The sequence below is a fragment of the Pogona vitticeps genome, chromosome 3 (genome assembly GCF_051106095.1).
Source record: "Pogona vitticeps strain Pit_001003342236 chromosome 3, PviZW2.1, whole genome shotgun sequence".
Lineage (NCBI taxonomy): Eukaryota > Metazoa > Chordata > Lepidosauria > Squamata > Agamidae > Pogona > Pogona vitticeps.
This window is the reverse complement of record NC_135785.1, coordinates 121,904,376-121,918,792: the sequence shown is the minus strand read 5'-3', so window position 1 is coordinate 121,918,792 and position 14,417 is coordinate 121,904,376. Positions and strand designations below refer to the sequence as shown.

Genomic DNA, 14,417 nt, shown 5'->3' with positions numbered 1-14,417 from the left:
GCTGGAAGGTATTTGTCTATGAATACGAATACCCCCATCTCTAGTCACTACCAAGCAGCAGTACTTGAGGCATAACACATGAAAGAACCTTAAAATAATTATAGTAACATTCAGAATTTAGTTCTTCCCATATATGTCTGCATCCCCCTTTATTGTTGTAATTATGTTTAAAGCCTTTAAAAACTTCTGTGATAACCCCTTCACTGTTCTCTTCATATTGACAAACAGATATTACTCAGGGCCATTTAAATCTGACATGAAAATCTAGGATGCATTTGAAAAGAAAAAAAAACTGGGAGGTGGGAGTCATTGCTTGAATAAAAGCAGAACTGTTTTTATATCCAAGTAGTTGCATCACAGCTATCTGCCACCAGGCAAGTGAGCTAAACAGCTACGAGAAGAGCAAGAAGGTCTGCCAAAAAGGCAAAAGGAGGGGAACAATATGTGATGGAGTTCTGTCACCTCAATGATGGGGTTAATGTCTGTAAGGTAGTGTCTATGCTGCATTTTTCCTTAAAAACAAGCATTAGTTCTTCGTTACATATGAACAGCTGAAGAACCTGGAGTTCTGACTGACTGAACACTGAAAGGTTTCAGTCCTCTTGGTGAAGTTGCTCTTCCATCCATCATCCTATGGTAGACAGCAGGCCTGATTTAACGGAAGTGTCAGTGGAAAGATGTTAAAATGTTTCGAATGTTGTGGAGCTGAAACAAAGTTTAGCAGACATCAGAATAATAATTTTAAATGTTTTTGAGCATCCTAAATAATAACATCATTTAGGTGGGAGGGAACATTCCTGCTTAAAACAGGATAAAACTGAATTTCCTGCTTCTTAAAATGTGATTAGCTTTGTACTTTTGAGAAGTGTTGCTTTCACACCAGTGGATGCACTGTGGTTTAAAACACACTTCACAAAGTATGCTTCTGTTTAGTGCAGGATTTCACACATCATGGTCACAACTTTGAAACATACTAGTGATTTGTATAGTGTTTTAGGATTGAAAATCCCCTTTTAAAAAAAAAAACTGTTACTACACCTCGAGTTGTTACTACTCAGGATTTCAGTCTTCTGTGAGACAGTACTATTAAACAGTGTTCAGAAACAAGAACCATGAAACAATCTAGAATTGAACATTTGTATTGGGACTTGTATTGTACTCATATTGTAGCCTCAAACCTTGGTTTGGAAACATTCCAAAAAAAATTGGTTCAGCCATATATTTTATGAGATCACAGCTGTTTGGAATGCTGCAAATCAAGTAATTTAACAAGCAATAAGGTAAGATAAGATAGCATGTAAGTCAGTGTTTAGTTCCTCTATTTGTGCCAAAACTACAGGTTTGCATTTTCAAAGAGTGAGAGATTTCAGGAATTCCTATCTGCAAGGCACCTAGTTTAGTTAGATATAGAAGATTATTAGTTGCATCATTATAATGACTTTCAGCAGGACTTACAGTGGCAGATGGCCATGAGGAAACTTCAGCCAAGCTTTGTCTTCTCAGCATATGTGTGTGCATGAGGTCCTTATATGTAAGTCAGATTTTCATATTCTGATTCCATCATAAAAATGCTTTCTATGCATTCATGTCTGAGATGGCACTGAGATCTCAGGGACGTTCAGATAAAAATTGTTTTTCACACAATAATTGTCTGTTGTAGGTGAGCCTTTTTTCACTGGCTATGATTAGGGATTCCTTCGGGCTTTCAAGAAAGAAGATGCCATCATAGAGGGTTCTTTGAGAAGACATTGATAATAGTAGACTTGAGATTTACAAGATAGGTGATATGAACCATAACATATAAAACATGTATGCTGTTACATACAAAAGTACAACAGAGCTGACCCTCCATGTCATCTAAGTCTATGTACATACCGGGTTGCATTGCTAAAATGGAAGTTAGTAGCATTTCCTGAAAAGTTGGCTTTGGAGTAGATGAATATAAGAATCTATTTGTGGATAGGAAGTGGCAATACATGGCTGTATGTACAAATGTCTTGTTAAAGCAGTAATTCATATTAGTAATAACACATTCCACTTAAACCAGCGATCAATTTGATAGCATTTCACTTTTATATTCAGTGTTGTTAAAGATGCACAGATGCACAAGCCACTTTTTACACTGATACTAATGAATGTCTCTTTTTTAATGCTTTAAGGTTATAGTTCATAGGGTACGATGTTTCCGTATACATATTTATAATCTTTGATAATCATTTTTGTGCAAATTACAAAAATACTGATTCTGATGTCTCACTTGAGCCATTTGTAAATTAATGAAGTAAAAAATTTAGCTTCTTTCTGCTCCCAAAAACAGTGGTTAGTTTCTGATCTTCAAATAAAGACAGGCATTTAGTAGTTATTACAGCAACCAAAAGAACAGACATTTGTAGACAGAATAGCAGGGTGCTTTGGCTTTCACGTTCTTTGGTGGTTCTGAGTCAGTGTGCTTTATGCACGTTGGCAGTTACAGACTGCAGAGAGAAGGGTGCTCTTAAGGTCAATGATGTTTCATAATGTCTTCTAGGTTGAGTACATAAAATCTCAGGTGTTGTCTGTTCAGTTGTGCTGATATTTGTGTTTAAATCACTGACAAACAATAATGCAATTATATTTTGAATCTTAAGTGCATGGCCAATGGTGGTTCTACTTGTTTGGCCACGACTGCAGACTAGTGAGTTCTTAAGTATATAGCAAGGTCAGTTGTGGTTTTACCATTATCCTGTAGATGATCTCCTAAGTGTTTTGCACTTAGAGACATAAAGTTGATTTCAAGATTGCAGATGATGTTCCGTTTAATAGAATATGCCATGCCAGTCACAGTTATCTTAATGGTGGTTGTCCTGGGGTACACATAAGTGATGAAACACTTGCTTGTACACTTCACTGTACAATACTGTGATTCAAGATTGGTGATTTGAATGCTGCTCTCAAGTGTAAGGTAAAGCCATGTGGTAGTTATCGTACTGAACAATTGTATAGTAGGTTTTCCAAATCAAAACTTTTTAAAAGTTGAAAGTATCAGTTAGAAATTCAGTAAAAGGTCTAGCTTCATTGCTAACCTTTCTCCACTTTTAAGACACAAGTAGCATCTATAGTATAACATTTGCCTGTCGTGCCTCTTTTTGTAGGAGCGAAGACAGCTGAATGTCAGGTTCTATGTACCCTGATGTGGTACCAAAGTGTTAAAGGGCTTGTGATATAATCTGGATGTGTAGCCATTGAATATCTCTTTGCAGCAGTTTGAGTGTGTATTGGCTAGAGCAATTCTTTCTCTATATTTCTGTTTCCGCTTAATCTAGAAGTTATGATTAGGAAGCCTTTAGGGAAAGCTGTTGCAATAACTCTTTACGCAAGGAAAGTTAATATAATGAAGGGCCATGCAGAGTCACATACATTACCCCGCCCCCTGTGAAATCCTCATTGCCTTTGAGGGTGCTCCATGTCTTCATGTATTTGGTATGAGATGTGGCATTGATATGTGTGCAGTCTGCACAAGATGACGGGGTGGGGGCACCATGATAATTCAAGATTCTTGATCACATGGAAACGCTACATGTACTTAGGCAGACATAAGTAGAAGGTCATGGTGAATATATGATGGTCTAGGAACAAGGCTTTTGAAAGCGTAGAGAGAACTTTTGTGCCTTTTATAAAGGGAAAATATTCCCCTTCTGTTTGAGGGGAGTATTCTTCCAGTCTCTGGGAGGTCAGGAAAAATGGCCCTATGAACTCATGTTGTAGAAAAGGTATTCTGAAAATTAGCTTGAGAAGTTGAAAGTGGGTAATCATTACCAATATGTGAGTTACCACTGAACTAGGAACTTGACTGTGTAGTTTGAACAGCTGTTCACAAGCAGAATAAGCAAGCAGTTCAAATATTTATATGGCTTACATGTTTGTGTGCATAAGCACTTGTACATTACATTGAAAAATCTTCTTTGCTAATTAAATGTCTGGTCCTTTTTGTGCTGCAGCCAATCACTAGGAAGTATAAAATGAGTGCAATCATTTTTAAAAACCAGTCCGCCAAAGTTGTTTTAGCATTTTTAGTTTTAAATACTGTACAATAAATATTATTAAAGATTTATCTTGAATGTATATTGCTTGGTTTATCAGGCTACCAGAAGTCCTTATTTTTATTTATTCAGACATGTTTAGTGTCCCATTCACAATATATGCCTCCATTATGTTTTGTTAAGTTCAAATTTGACATTTTGCATATTGCAATACTCTGGGTTTCTGAGTTTTTAAAGAGAATCTGCTTGATATGTCTGTTAACTTCTTTCTCTCAAAGGAAATGAATGTACTGATGGCTGTGGAAGTAATCTGATTATTATGATTATTATTATTTATGACAATTTTATCTTCTGAACAAGGCTCTTGAATAATAAATGAATACTTAGTAAACCTAGGCTGTGTATGTTACATGTTGGTAAGAAAAATATTTCCCCAGCCGTATTAAAACACACACATAAAATAAATTCTCCATTTTGCCTGGAGAGATGAGCTCCTGTAGGACGAGTCAAGAAGGGCAAAATACTATTATCAACTTCTTGTTGGTACAGTATCAGCTTTCCTTTAATTTACTCTCCTATGAATCGGTGACATTTTGAAATATGTGAGAACCCTAATTACCGTGGTGGCTCGCATAGCGATCGCTCTGTTTTACGATGAAATTGCTTTGTGATGGACTTTTTGCCATCGCAAGAGCGATCGCTTTGTGATGCCCCCTATGGGAAAAATTCGCTTTGTGATGATCGCGGGGAAGCCATCAGCGCAAACCCCCGCTGATCAGCTGTGCTTCGGCTCTCTCCCCACCCCTCGCAGCACAGCTGATCAGCGGGGCCTTTGGGATGATCCCAGGGAAGCGCTCCCCCGCGCTCATCCCAAAGGCCCCATTTTCGCACAGCTGATCAGCAGTTCCAAAATGGCTGCCCGCTGTGTTGCCTCGCCTTAGAGGCACCGAAAATGGCCGCCCCTATGGAGGATTTTCGCATAAGGTGAGTTTTTAAGCCCATAGGAACACATTAAACTCGTTTTCATGCGTTTCTATGGGCTTTTTAAACTCGCTTAGTGATGAAATTGCTTAGCGACGTTTTTTCCTGCACGGATTAACGTCACTAAGCAAGGCACCACTGGATTTTCTGTTCAGAAGACTGAATAGAAACAGTGTACGTAGAAAGCTTTGGAAATGTTAATATAAGGGAAATGTACTCAATGGCTGAAATCATGTAACTTAGCATAATAAATTGGATCTGTGGGAGTATGGTGAGTAAACTCTAAAGTGTATGTTCCATTGAGTCAGTGGGCTCACTAATTACTTTATGTCAAGATTTGGGATGTGAGAGATGGCTCCGAGAGAAGTCAGTCTTCCAGGTTGACAGCAAAGAGACTCACAGAGACAGTAGGTTCCTTCACCAGCAGTGTATTTAACGACTATATACAATGGAAGTATGTATATCAGTCAACAGACTCAACAATACACTTTCAGCAATTGAATGGACAGCACTTCTGTCAGCAACTCTCCAACACAACACTTCACACATTACCATAGTGTGTAGCACTTATATACATAGTTTGAACAACCAATCACTGGACACATCACCTTATATCTCCTCCCAGACATGTCCAATAGATTGCATTAGCTTCATGTGCTGACTCTGTGGCTGCACATCTGTTTTAAGATGGATGCCTGTTAGTAAACTTTGTTTCATATAATACAGAGTAAATTCTATATTGTGGGTCATAGTATCCTGACACTTTAGCATAGTAAGTCACAACTAGGCTCACTTTAGTCAGTGGAATCTACAGAGGAATTAACTCCTAGTGTGTCTTACTGTGCTGAGCAACAGGATATCAACCAAGTATTAGTATCCATTCAAATTTTAAAAACTTTTAAAGGCATGCTGTCCCCTTTTCTGCATATTTGTTGTTTAGTCATTAACTTGTGTCCGACTCTTCATTACTCCATGGGCCAGAGCACGCCAGGCCCTCCTATCTTCCACTGCCTCCCACAGTTTGGTCAAATTCATGCTGGTTGCTTCGGTGAAACCATCCATCCATCTCGTCCTCTGTCATCCCTTTCTCCTCTTGCCTTCACACTTTCCCAACATCAGGGTCTTTTCCAGGGAGTCTTCTCATGAACTGGCCAAAGTATTGGAGCCTCAGCTTCAGGATCTGTCCTTCCAGTAAGCACTCAGGGATGAGTTCCTTCAAAATGGATAGGTTTGTTCTCCTTGCAGTCCAGGGGACTCTCAAGAGCCTCCTCCAGCACCACAACTCAAAAGCATCAATACTTCAGCAGTCAGCCTTCTTTAGGGTCCAGCTATCACTTCCATATATCGCTACTGGAAAAACCACAGCTTTGCCTATGCGGACATTTGTCAGCAAGGTTATGTCTCTACATTTTAAGATGCTGTCTAGGTTTGTCATCATTATCCTCCCAAGATTATTGCACTCCTTGATTTTTACAGGAAGGAAATCTGATGCTCTCTAGAAAAAGAAGTTGGATTATCTGTATCTTGGTCAAAACTGTCAATTCTCGATCAGTCCTTTCTAGCAACAGAACTCTGTAGGTGTATGATCTCCTAGAAAGATCGATCCAGATATTAATCCCTATCTCACGTCGTTTCCAAGAAGCAAATTTCACCTAAAGGATTTCTCCAAAGGCTTAAACCAGCCAAACGATGGGCCGGAAGCTTGCCTTGGAAGGCGGGGAGGAGAGGGGAGGGGAAGAGGGGAGTTCCTATTGGCTGCGCAGGGATGACGTGCTCCGCGCCGGCTCCTCCGCGTCTGTGCTGGCGCTGCTTGGATGGTCGCGCGCTCGGTTGTCGGTTTGCGGGGGCCGGGCCGACTTCTTTTCTTTCTCCTGCGGCCCGATGGGAAGGAGGCGGGCCCGGGCCGGAGCCGAGCCCGTTGCAGGTGAGGAGGGCAGGCAGAGACTGGCGCCGAGGGAGCAGCGGCGGTTTGGAGGTGGCTGGGGAAAGAGGTGCCCCGGGGGGGGGGGGTCGCAGAAGACGCGAGGGGATTGGGGGTGCGAGGGAACGGAGGGGTCCCCCTTTCCTTCCCCCTCCCCGGGCCCGGATAAGGCGGGGGCGACCCCCTCCGCTGACCCTCTTCGTGAGGGCCCGGTCGCTCTGTGCCCTGCCTGCCCTCCACGGGTGCCCCGAACCTTCCCCCCCCCCCCGCGTCAAGGAGAGCAGCCTGCCGTCACCTTTCCCGTCCAGCATCCTTCCTCCCGGTATGGTTCCCCCCCCCTTCTTCCGTTTTGTAAGACACTCGGGATGGGTTCTCCGCTTCCTCCCTAAGTATATTTTTGGTTCCTATTCGTGGTGGATCATTCCAGTCTTCCTTCAGCATCACGACAGAGTCAAAGCAGTCTTGGTGGCGGCGCTATTTTGGGATTTGCGGTCTCGGTGGGTTTCATTGCCAGGTCGCGACTGCGCGCCTGAGAGTTAAAAGGGCAGCTGGCCTCTCTTTGCGGGGGTCATAGTACAGTACATTTTTTTTCACCTCTTGTTTGTGCTTTGCATCCGTGGTGATTTAGATACGGTTGATGAAAGGTCACTAAATGTAAAGTTCCGGGGAGCAAAAGGACAAAATCCACTGTGCATCTACTGAAAAGGATGTTGACTTGTATCCGGTGGAGCTTATTTGTTAGTGAATCCTTTTAAAATTGCAGCCCAAATATTAACGTGGTTGTGAATAGCTGGTTGAGAACAGAGTGGATTGAAAAATAATTACTTTTAAAAATCAAAGTGATTTTAATCATGATTTAATTTTTTTTAAAAAAATCAATTTAAAATAATTTAAATTGTCAGAACATCTGATTTACTGTAAATCAGGATTTCATTCAGTTTGATATAAATTAAATCTACCCTGGTTTATAAAGGCCTGCTCTTTGTTTCAAGGATTTTTTTACTCTGCTCTTTCAGCCAGAAAGAGTTCCTAGAGTGACTTACAAAGGTTAGTAGTATGGAAATCTCTGCTGTGAAGCTTACACTCTAAAAAATTAGCACAAGAAGAAAGGATTGAGAGAGGAAACAGAAAAACCAAACTCTGATGTGAGTTCTTAGCTTGCAGTGTTGTTATAATAATGTGACGAGGTTCGTCTTTGGCCGGGGGGGGTTGGGTGGTAAAGGCGGGAAATAAACGCGGAGGCGAGTTCGAGTCTTGAGAACTGACAACTTTATTCGCATGAACACTTAATTCCACGGGATCGAACGGATCCTTCAAAACATCATCGGTTAACAGGGCGTACTTCTTCGGTCTAACCACAGGCTGACCCATCTCATCATCTACCATGGGGCCGGGCCAAACCGCTCGCGATCCGTCGGGGTTCTTAAAGGTGCACTCCGGACGGCGCAGATGGTCCCACAGCAGGGGTGGCGGGCCCAATCCCCCTCCAAGGGTTTCTGTTGGAACTCGGGGCCCGGGCGGATAACCCTCCGTCCCCCACCATGGTAGCCCACTGGGAAGACCGAAACCCTCCATTCTAAGGGTTCGTAAGTCCTACCGCGACCACAAGTTATGAGAGGTTCAGGCAGCAGTCCTCCTCCTTCTGGTAGGCTCTGGGTACTTGGGGACCCGTCCGCTAAGCTCTTGGCATCTTTCAACCAATCTGTCTGCCCCCCTCTCGTGGTGCATCTGCCCAGCTCTCCCTCTCCCAGCCAACTGAACTCCCGCGCAAAATCTCCTTCCCCTTTCACCTCCTCCCACATGATCAAGTCCATCTCGGCTCCGCCCTCATCCACCAAGCACACTTCGGTAGGCCTTCTCTGTAGTTCTTCCTCACTCTCTATTTCTACCAGCACCCCTTCTGCACAGCCACTTGCGTCTTTCGGGCTTTCTTCTTCTGGGGACGGCACACTGGGTCCCACTCCTTCACACGCCCCCCTCTCTGAGTGGGCCGTCCTCCAGGGAAGGTTCTCCTTTTCCCCTTCCTGTCGAGAGAAATAGTCGGCATTAGAGTGTGCCTTCCCCTTCCTATACTGTACCTGAAATGAGAATGGTTGTAAACTAAGATACCATCTGGTCAGGCGGGCGTTGGTATCCTTCATGCGATTAAGCCACTGTAAGGGCGCATGATCTGTCACTAGTATGAACGGAGCCCCTAACAAATAGTACCTTAGGGCGTGCACCGCCCACTTCACCGCCAAGGCCTCTTTCTCGATTGTCGCATACTTTTGTTCCCGACTACTCAACTTTTTACTTAGGTACATTACCGGGTATTCCACCCCATCTCTCCTTTGAGATAAGACCGCGCCAATCCCCCTGTCAGAGGCATCCGTCTGCACCCAAAAAGGCAACTTAAAATCCGGAGCATACCTAGAAGGTAACGTTGCCAAGATCTCCTTAAGCTGTCTGAACGAGTGCTGTTCTGCTACACCCCATATAATGCTTTTCCCTTTCCGCTTCCGCGTCAAATCCGTGAGGGGAGCTGCCACCTCCGCAAAATTGGGCACAAATTGTCTGTAGTATCCGGCTAGCCCCAAAAATTGTTGGACCTCTTTCTTAGTTTTGGGTACCGTCCATGATACCACTTTGTCTACCTTATCTGACACCGGTTGTATTTTGCCACCTTCCACCTGAAACCCTAAGAATTGTACCCCTCTTCGCGCGATCTTGCATTTATCCGGATTCACTTTCAGCCCAGCCTTCTCAATCTCCCCAAGCACTCTTTTTATGTGTTCCAGATGTTCTTCCCAAGACTTACTATAGATCAAGATATCGTCGATGTAGGCCCCCGCGAAATCCCTAACCGGGGCTAAAACTTGATCCATCAACCTTTGGAACGTTGCGGCGGCGCCATGCAACCCGAATGGCATTTTTTTGAATTGATACAACCCCTGGGGTGTCACAAAGGATGTTTTCTCTTTGTCCTCCTCCCTTAAAGGGATCTGCCAATAACCTTTAGTAAGGTTAAGCGAGGTCAGATAGACTGACCCGCCCAATTTTTCCAAGAGGTCGTCCACCCGGGGCATGGGGTATGCGTCGAATTTGGAAACTTCATTCAATTGTCTAAAATCCACACATAGACGCATCTTCCCATCAGCCTTTGGCACCATCACTGGGTAGCTACGCCATGGGCTCCGCGAGGGTTCTATAATACCCAGGTGCAACATTTCCTCAACCTCCCTACTGATAGCCTCTTTAAGATGGTACGGCCAGGTTCTGTTCCCTGATCTCGTCACAACCCCCGCTGGAGTGTGTATCTCATGTTGTATCAGCCGAGTTTCACCAGGTACCCCTGAAAACAAATGCTGGAATTCGCTCTCTAGCTGCAATAAGTCCTGTTGTTGTGCCGCAGGTAAGGTCTCATCAATAGGTAACCGGCCCTCTATCCGTCCCCAAGAATCAACTTCTGGCCCAAACTCCTGCTCCTCCACTTCCCCCCACAACGCCTCTCTTTCTTTCCACTCCTTAAGGAGGTTGACGTGGAAGATACCCTTCTTCTTAGTCTTGTCCGGCATATATATCTCATAGTCGACATCTCCTATTTTCTGTACCACCTCATACGGGCCCTGCCAAGTCGCGAACAACTTGGCCTGTTCAGAAGGCATCAACAACAGAACCTTTTGCCCTGGGGCGAACTCCCGCACTTTCACTTTTTGATCGTATCTCCTCTTTTGCCCGGCTTGGGCCTGGCCAAGGTTGGCCTTGGCCAGTCCCACTGCTGTTCTTAGGTGCTCCCTCATTTCAATCACTTGTTGGATAGTGATCCGCGCGTCATCTGGACCTTCCTCCCACCTTTCTTTCACCAGGTCCAGAATGCCTCTGGGATTCCACCCATACATCAGTTCGAACGGAGAAAATCCTGTAGAGGACTGTGGTACCTCCCTTATGGCAAACATTAAAGGGGCTACTAACAAGTGCCATCGCCGGGGTTTTTCCATGACCAATTTCCGCAACATGCCTTTCAGGGTCTTGTTGAAACGTTCCACCAAGCCGTTACTCTGAGGATGATACACGGCGGTGTGAATGGGTTTCACCTCTAGGAGGCGCCACAACTCCTTCAAGGTTTGGCTCATGAAATTCGTGCCTTGGTCAGTAAGTATTTCCTTGGGAAACCCCAGCCTTGTGAATACCTGCATCAACTCCCGCGCTAGTACTTTGGCTGTGGTCGATCTCAGGGGGACCGCTTCAGGATATCGGGTGGCGTAATCTATGATCACTAATATATGAGTGTGCCCCCCTTGTGACTTGAGCAGTGGTCCCACAATGTCCAATCCTATCCTTTGAAAGGGATGATCCATAAGCGGCAATGGGATTAACTCAGCCCCCGTGGGTGGCTTCCTTTGGGTTTTCTGACACTGTGGGCAAGTTTCACAGTATTCTTTCACCCCCTTCCGCAACTCCGGCCACCAGAATCGCTGCTCTATCCTTGCCCTCATTTTTTCTTCTGCCAAATGTCCTGCCAAGGGAATATCATGAGCCAATTCCATAACTTTCGACCTCCATTTGGAAGGTACCACCAACCTTCTACTTGCATCCTCATGCACATAATACAACAGGTTGTTATCCATTTCCCACCCCCTTTGTCCTCTTACAATGGTTCCCGATGGCTGAGCCGCCAGCAGGGGCTCCCGCAGCGACGCGTCATCCTGCTGCATGGCTCTCACTTGTTCCCGCGACGTTTTCTGCAAAAAATCGGACTGATCCTTACTATCCTCCTCATCCCCTTGCAGCCCTTCCTTAACCGATCCCACATTGCGGGAGCCCACCCAGTCCCGACCAAGCAACATTTCACGCGTCAGTCCTGGAACGACCCCGATTTTCATATGTCTCTCGTCGTCCCCTACTTTCACTGTAGCCCACATAGTTTGGTACTTTTTAAGGTCCCCGTGGATGCATCGCACCGATAGTCCTCCATCCGTCTTATCGCCCGGTAGGTCTCTCACCAGGGTCGTCCCACATCCCGTGTCTATGAGGGCTCTTTTCTTCACCCCATTCACCCAAGCGTCTATTTCCCATCGTTCCGAGGTCGGGCCCTTAGTCTCTACCGCGCGCGTTAAGCGCCCCACCCACGAACAATCAATCCCGGGGCAATTCCTTTTCACGTGGCCCGGAACCCCACAGGAATAACAGACGATCCTCCCCTCTTTGTTGTCCTTCCCTACCACTCCTGGGGTATAGAGGGGTCGTCCGTCCTTGCCCTCTTTCCAGCCCATGCCCGGCGCGTAAATCCTCTGATCAACCGTAATAGGCCGGACCGGCTTGGGTGCAAACGGCTCGAAACCTTTTCCGCGCGCTCTGGCCGATCCGCTCATCTCCGTGCCCGCCTTCGCAGTAAGGTTGGAAGTTGAAAGCGAAACTTCTCCACCTCGTGGTCGCTGTCTCTCCGCCCAGGGGGTGGTCACTTCCTTGTTCGCTTCTTCCGTGTTGCTGTAGTCCTCCAGCAGCGTAATCGCCCTCTCTAGCGTTTTGGGATTATTCTTCTGCACCCAGTTTCTCGCGCCGGTTCCTAGGGACTGCACGAGCTGTTCAAGTACAACCGCATCCACTAACTTCTCACCATCGTTTTCGGCTGGTTTCAACCACCTCATCGCGTTAGCTCTCATCCTCTGTGCGACCGTGCGCGGGTGGGTTCCTGGCTTCCACTTCAACTCCCTTAGTCTCTTTCTATAAGTTTCCTCCGTTAAGTTCAAGGTGTTCAAAATAGCATTTTTCACCGCGTCATACCGCGTCGCCTCCTGGACTCTCAGGGTATCAACCACCTCCTGTAACAGGCCGGTGAGACATGGTATGAGCACCAGAGTCCACTGGTCCCGTGGCCACCCCGCAGCCGTGGCCACCCTCTCGAACGTGTGCAAGTACGCCTCAGGGTCATCCGTGGCGGTCATCTTCTGTATTCGGATTGGGGCCGGTCCCGCCACTAGGCTGCCCCTGACGCTAGCCAGATTCCTGCCGCCCCTCTCCTCTTCACTCCCTCTCCCGCGCATTTGCCGGGCCATCAAGATTTGCTGCTCCGTCAGGTTTTCTATAAGTCGGGCTTGTCTCTCCATCGCTTCTCGCAACCGGTCCACCTCCTGGTTTCCCGCCATTTCCGTCCCCCCGGCCCCACGTTGGGCGCCACTGTGACGAGGTTCGTCTTTGGCCGGGGGGGGTTGGGTGGTAAAGGCGGGAAATAAACGCGGAGGCGAGTTCGAGTCTTGAGAACTGACAACTTTATTCGCATGAACACTTAATTCCACGGGATCGAACGGATCCTTCAAAACATCATCGGTTAACAGGGCGTACTTCTTCGGTCTAACCACAGGCTGACCCATCTCATCATCTACCATGGGGCCGGGCCAAACCGCTCGCGATCCGTCGGGGTTCTTAAAGGTGCACTCCGGACGGCGCAGATGGTCCCACAGCAGGGGTGGCGGGCCCAATCCCCCTCCAAGGGTTTCTGTTGGAACTCGGGGCCCGGGCGGATAACCCTCCGTCCCCCACCATGGTAGCCCACTGGGAAGACCGAAACCCTCCATTCTAAGGGTTCGTAAGTCCTACCGCGACCGCAAGTTATGAGAGGTTCAGGCAGCAGTCCTCCTCCTTCTGGTAGGCTCTGGGTACTTGGGGACCCGTCCGCTAAGCTCTTGGCATCTTTCAACCAATCTGTCTGCACCCCTCTCGTGGTGCATCTGCCCAGCTCTCCCTCTCCCAGCCAACTGAACTCCCGCGCAAAATCTCCTTCCCCTTTCACCTCCTCCCACATGATCAAGTCCATCTCGGCTCCGCCCTCATCCACCAAGCACACTTCGGTAGGCCTTCTCTGTAGTTCTTCCTCACTCTCTATTTCTACCAGCACCCCTTCTGCACAGCCACTTGCGTCTTTCGGGCTTTCTTCTTCTGGGGACGGCACACTGGGTCCCACTCCTTCACAAATAACTAGGAAAAATGGAAAGCAGTTCAAAGACAAGACCTAAAAGTAACTGTTCCGAGTGGACCTCAGACAAAGCTCCAGTGTTCTTTGCAAAATGCAGTCACGCTCCAAATCACAGTAAACTATACATACACAAGACAAGATGAAGGAAAAGAATACAGTGCTTGAGGAGAGTAATTTCCAGTTCTATTCTGCAAGAAAAAAGAAAAACTAAGACTGAGTGAACTTTATGTATGTATCTGCACAGAATCTGTTAAGTGCTCTTGTCTTTTGTCATATTCATCCATTTCAGTAGCTCATTAAACATAAAGGTAGCCCTGTATACAACATACAGGGTGCCTGCCCATTCTTTTCTGCTAGTGTGACATTACACCTGAAGAGCAGGGTGGGATAAAATAATTTTTTAAAAAAAATCAGTTTTTAAAATTTAAATTTGATTTTTTAAACGTAAATCAAATTTATTTTAATGAAATGCTTTTGGAGGAAAAATCTATCTAAATATAGTTTTCCAATTAAGATATAGTTCAAGTGTTATTATTCGGCATGA

General features: G+C 45.8%; 2 protein-coding genes across 9 annotated transcripts in view; both read left to right on the top strand.

The window, feature by feature from the left end:
* SLC25A30 (solute carrier family 25 member 30) overlaps positions 1-4,410 on the top strand; it is a 32,897-nt gene extending 28,487 nt beyond the window's left edge. For all 3 annotated transcript variants that reach the window (XM_078390687.1, XM_078390686.1, XM_078390689.1), the window contains exon 10: positions 531-4,410. In XM_078390687.1, the coding sequence (XP_078246813.1) occupies positions 531-572 (42 nt within the window). In that variant the 3' untranslated portion in view covers positions 573-4,410. The remainder of the gene's footprint in view (positions 1-530) is intronic.
* A 904-nt stretch (positions 4,411-5,314) lies between these two features.
* The window catches only part of ST3GAL5 (ST3 beta-galactoside alpha-2,3-sialyltransferase 5), a 33,701-nt gene continuing 24,598 nt past the window's right edge, over positions 5,315-14,417 (top strand). Inside the window, exon 1 of one of the 6 annotated variants that reach the window (XM_020797069.3) lies at positions 5,315-6,924. In XM_020797069.3, coding sequence (XP_020652728.3) covers positions 6,690-6,924 — 235 coding nt within the window. In that variant the 5' untranslated portion in view covers positions 5,315-6,689. Of the gene's footprint in view, positions 6,925-6,946; positions 6,976-7,010; positions 7,244-14,417 lie in introns of those variants that run through there. The other 5 variants (XM_020797071.3, XM_072994799.2, XM_072994797.2 and 2 more) reach the window with 5 other exon arrangements.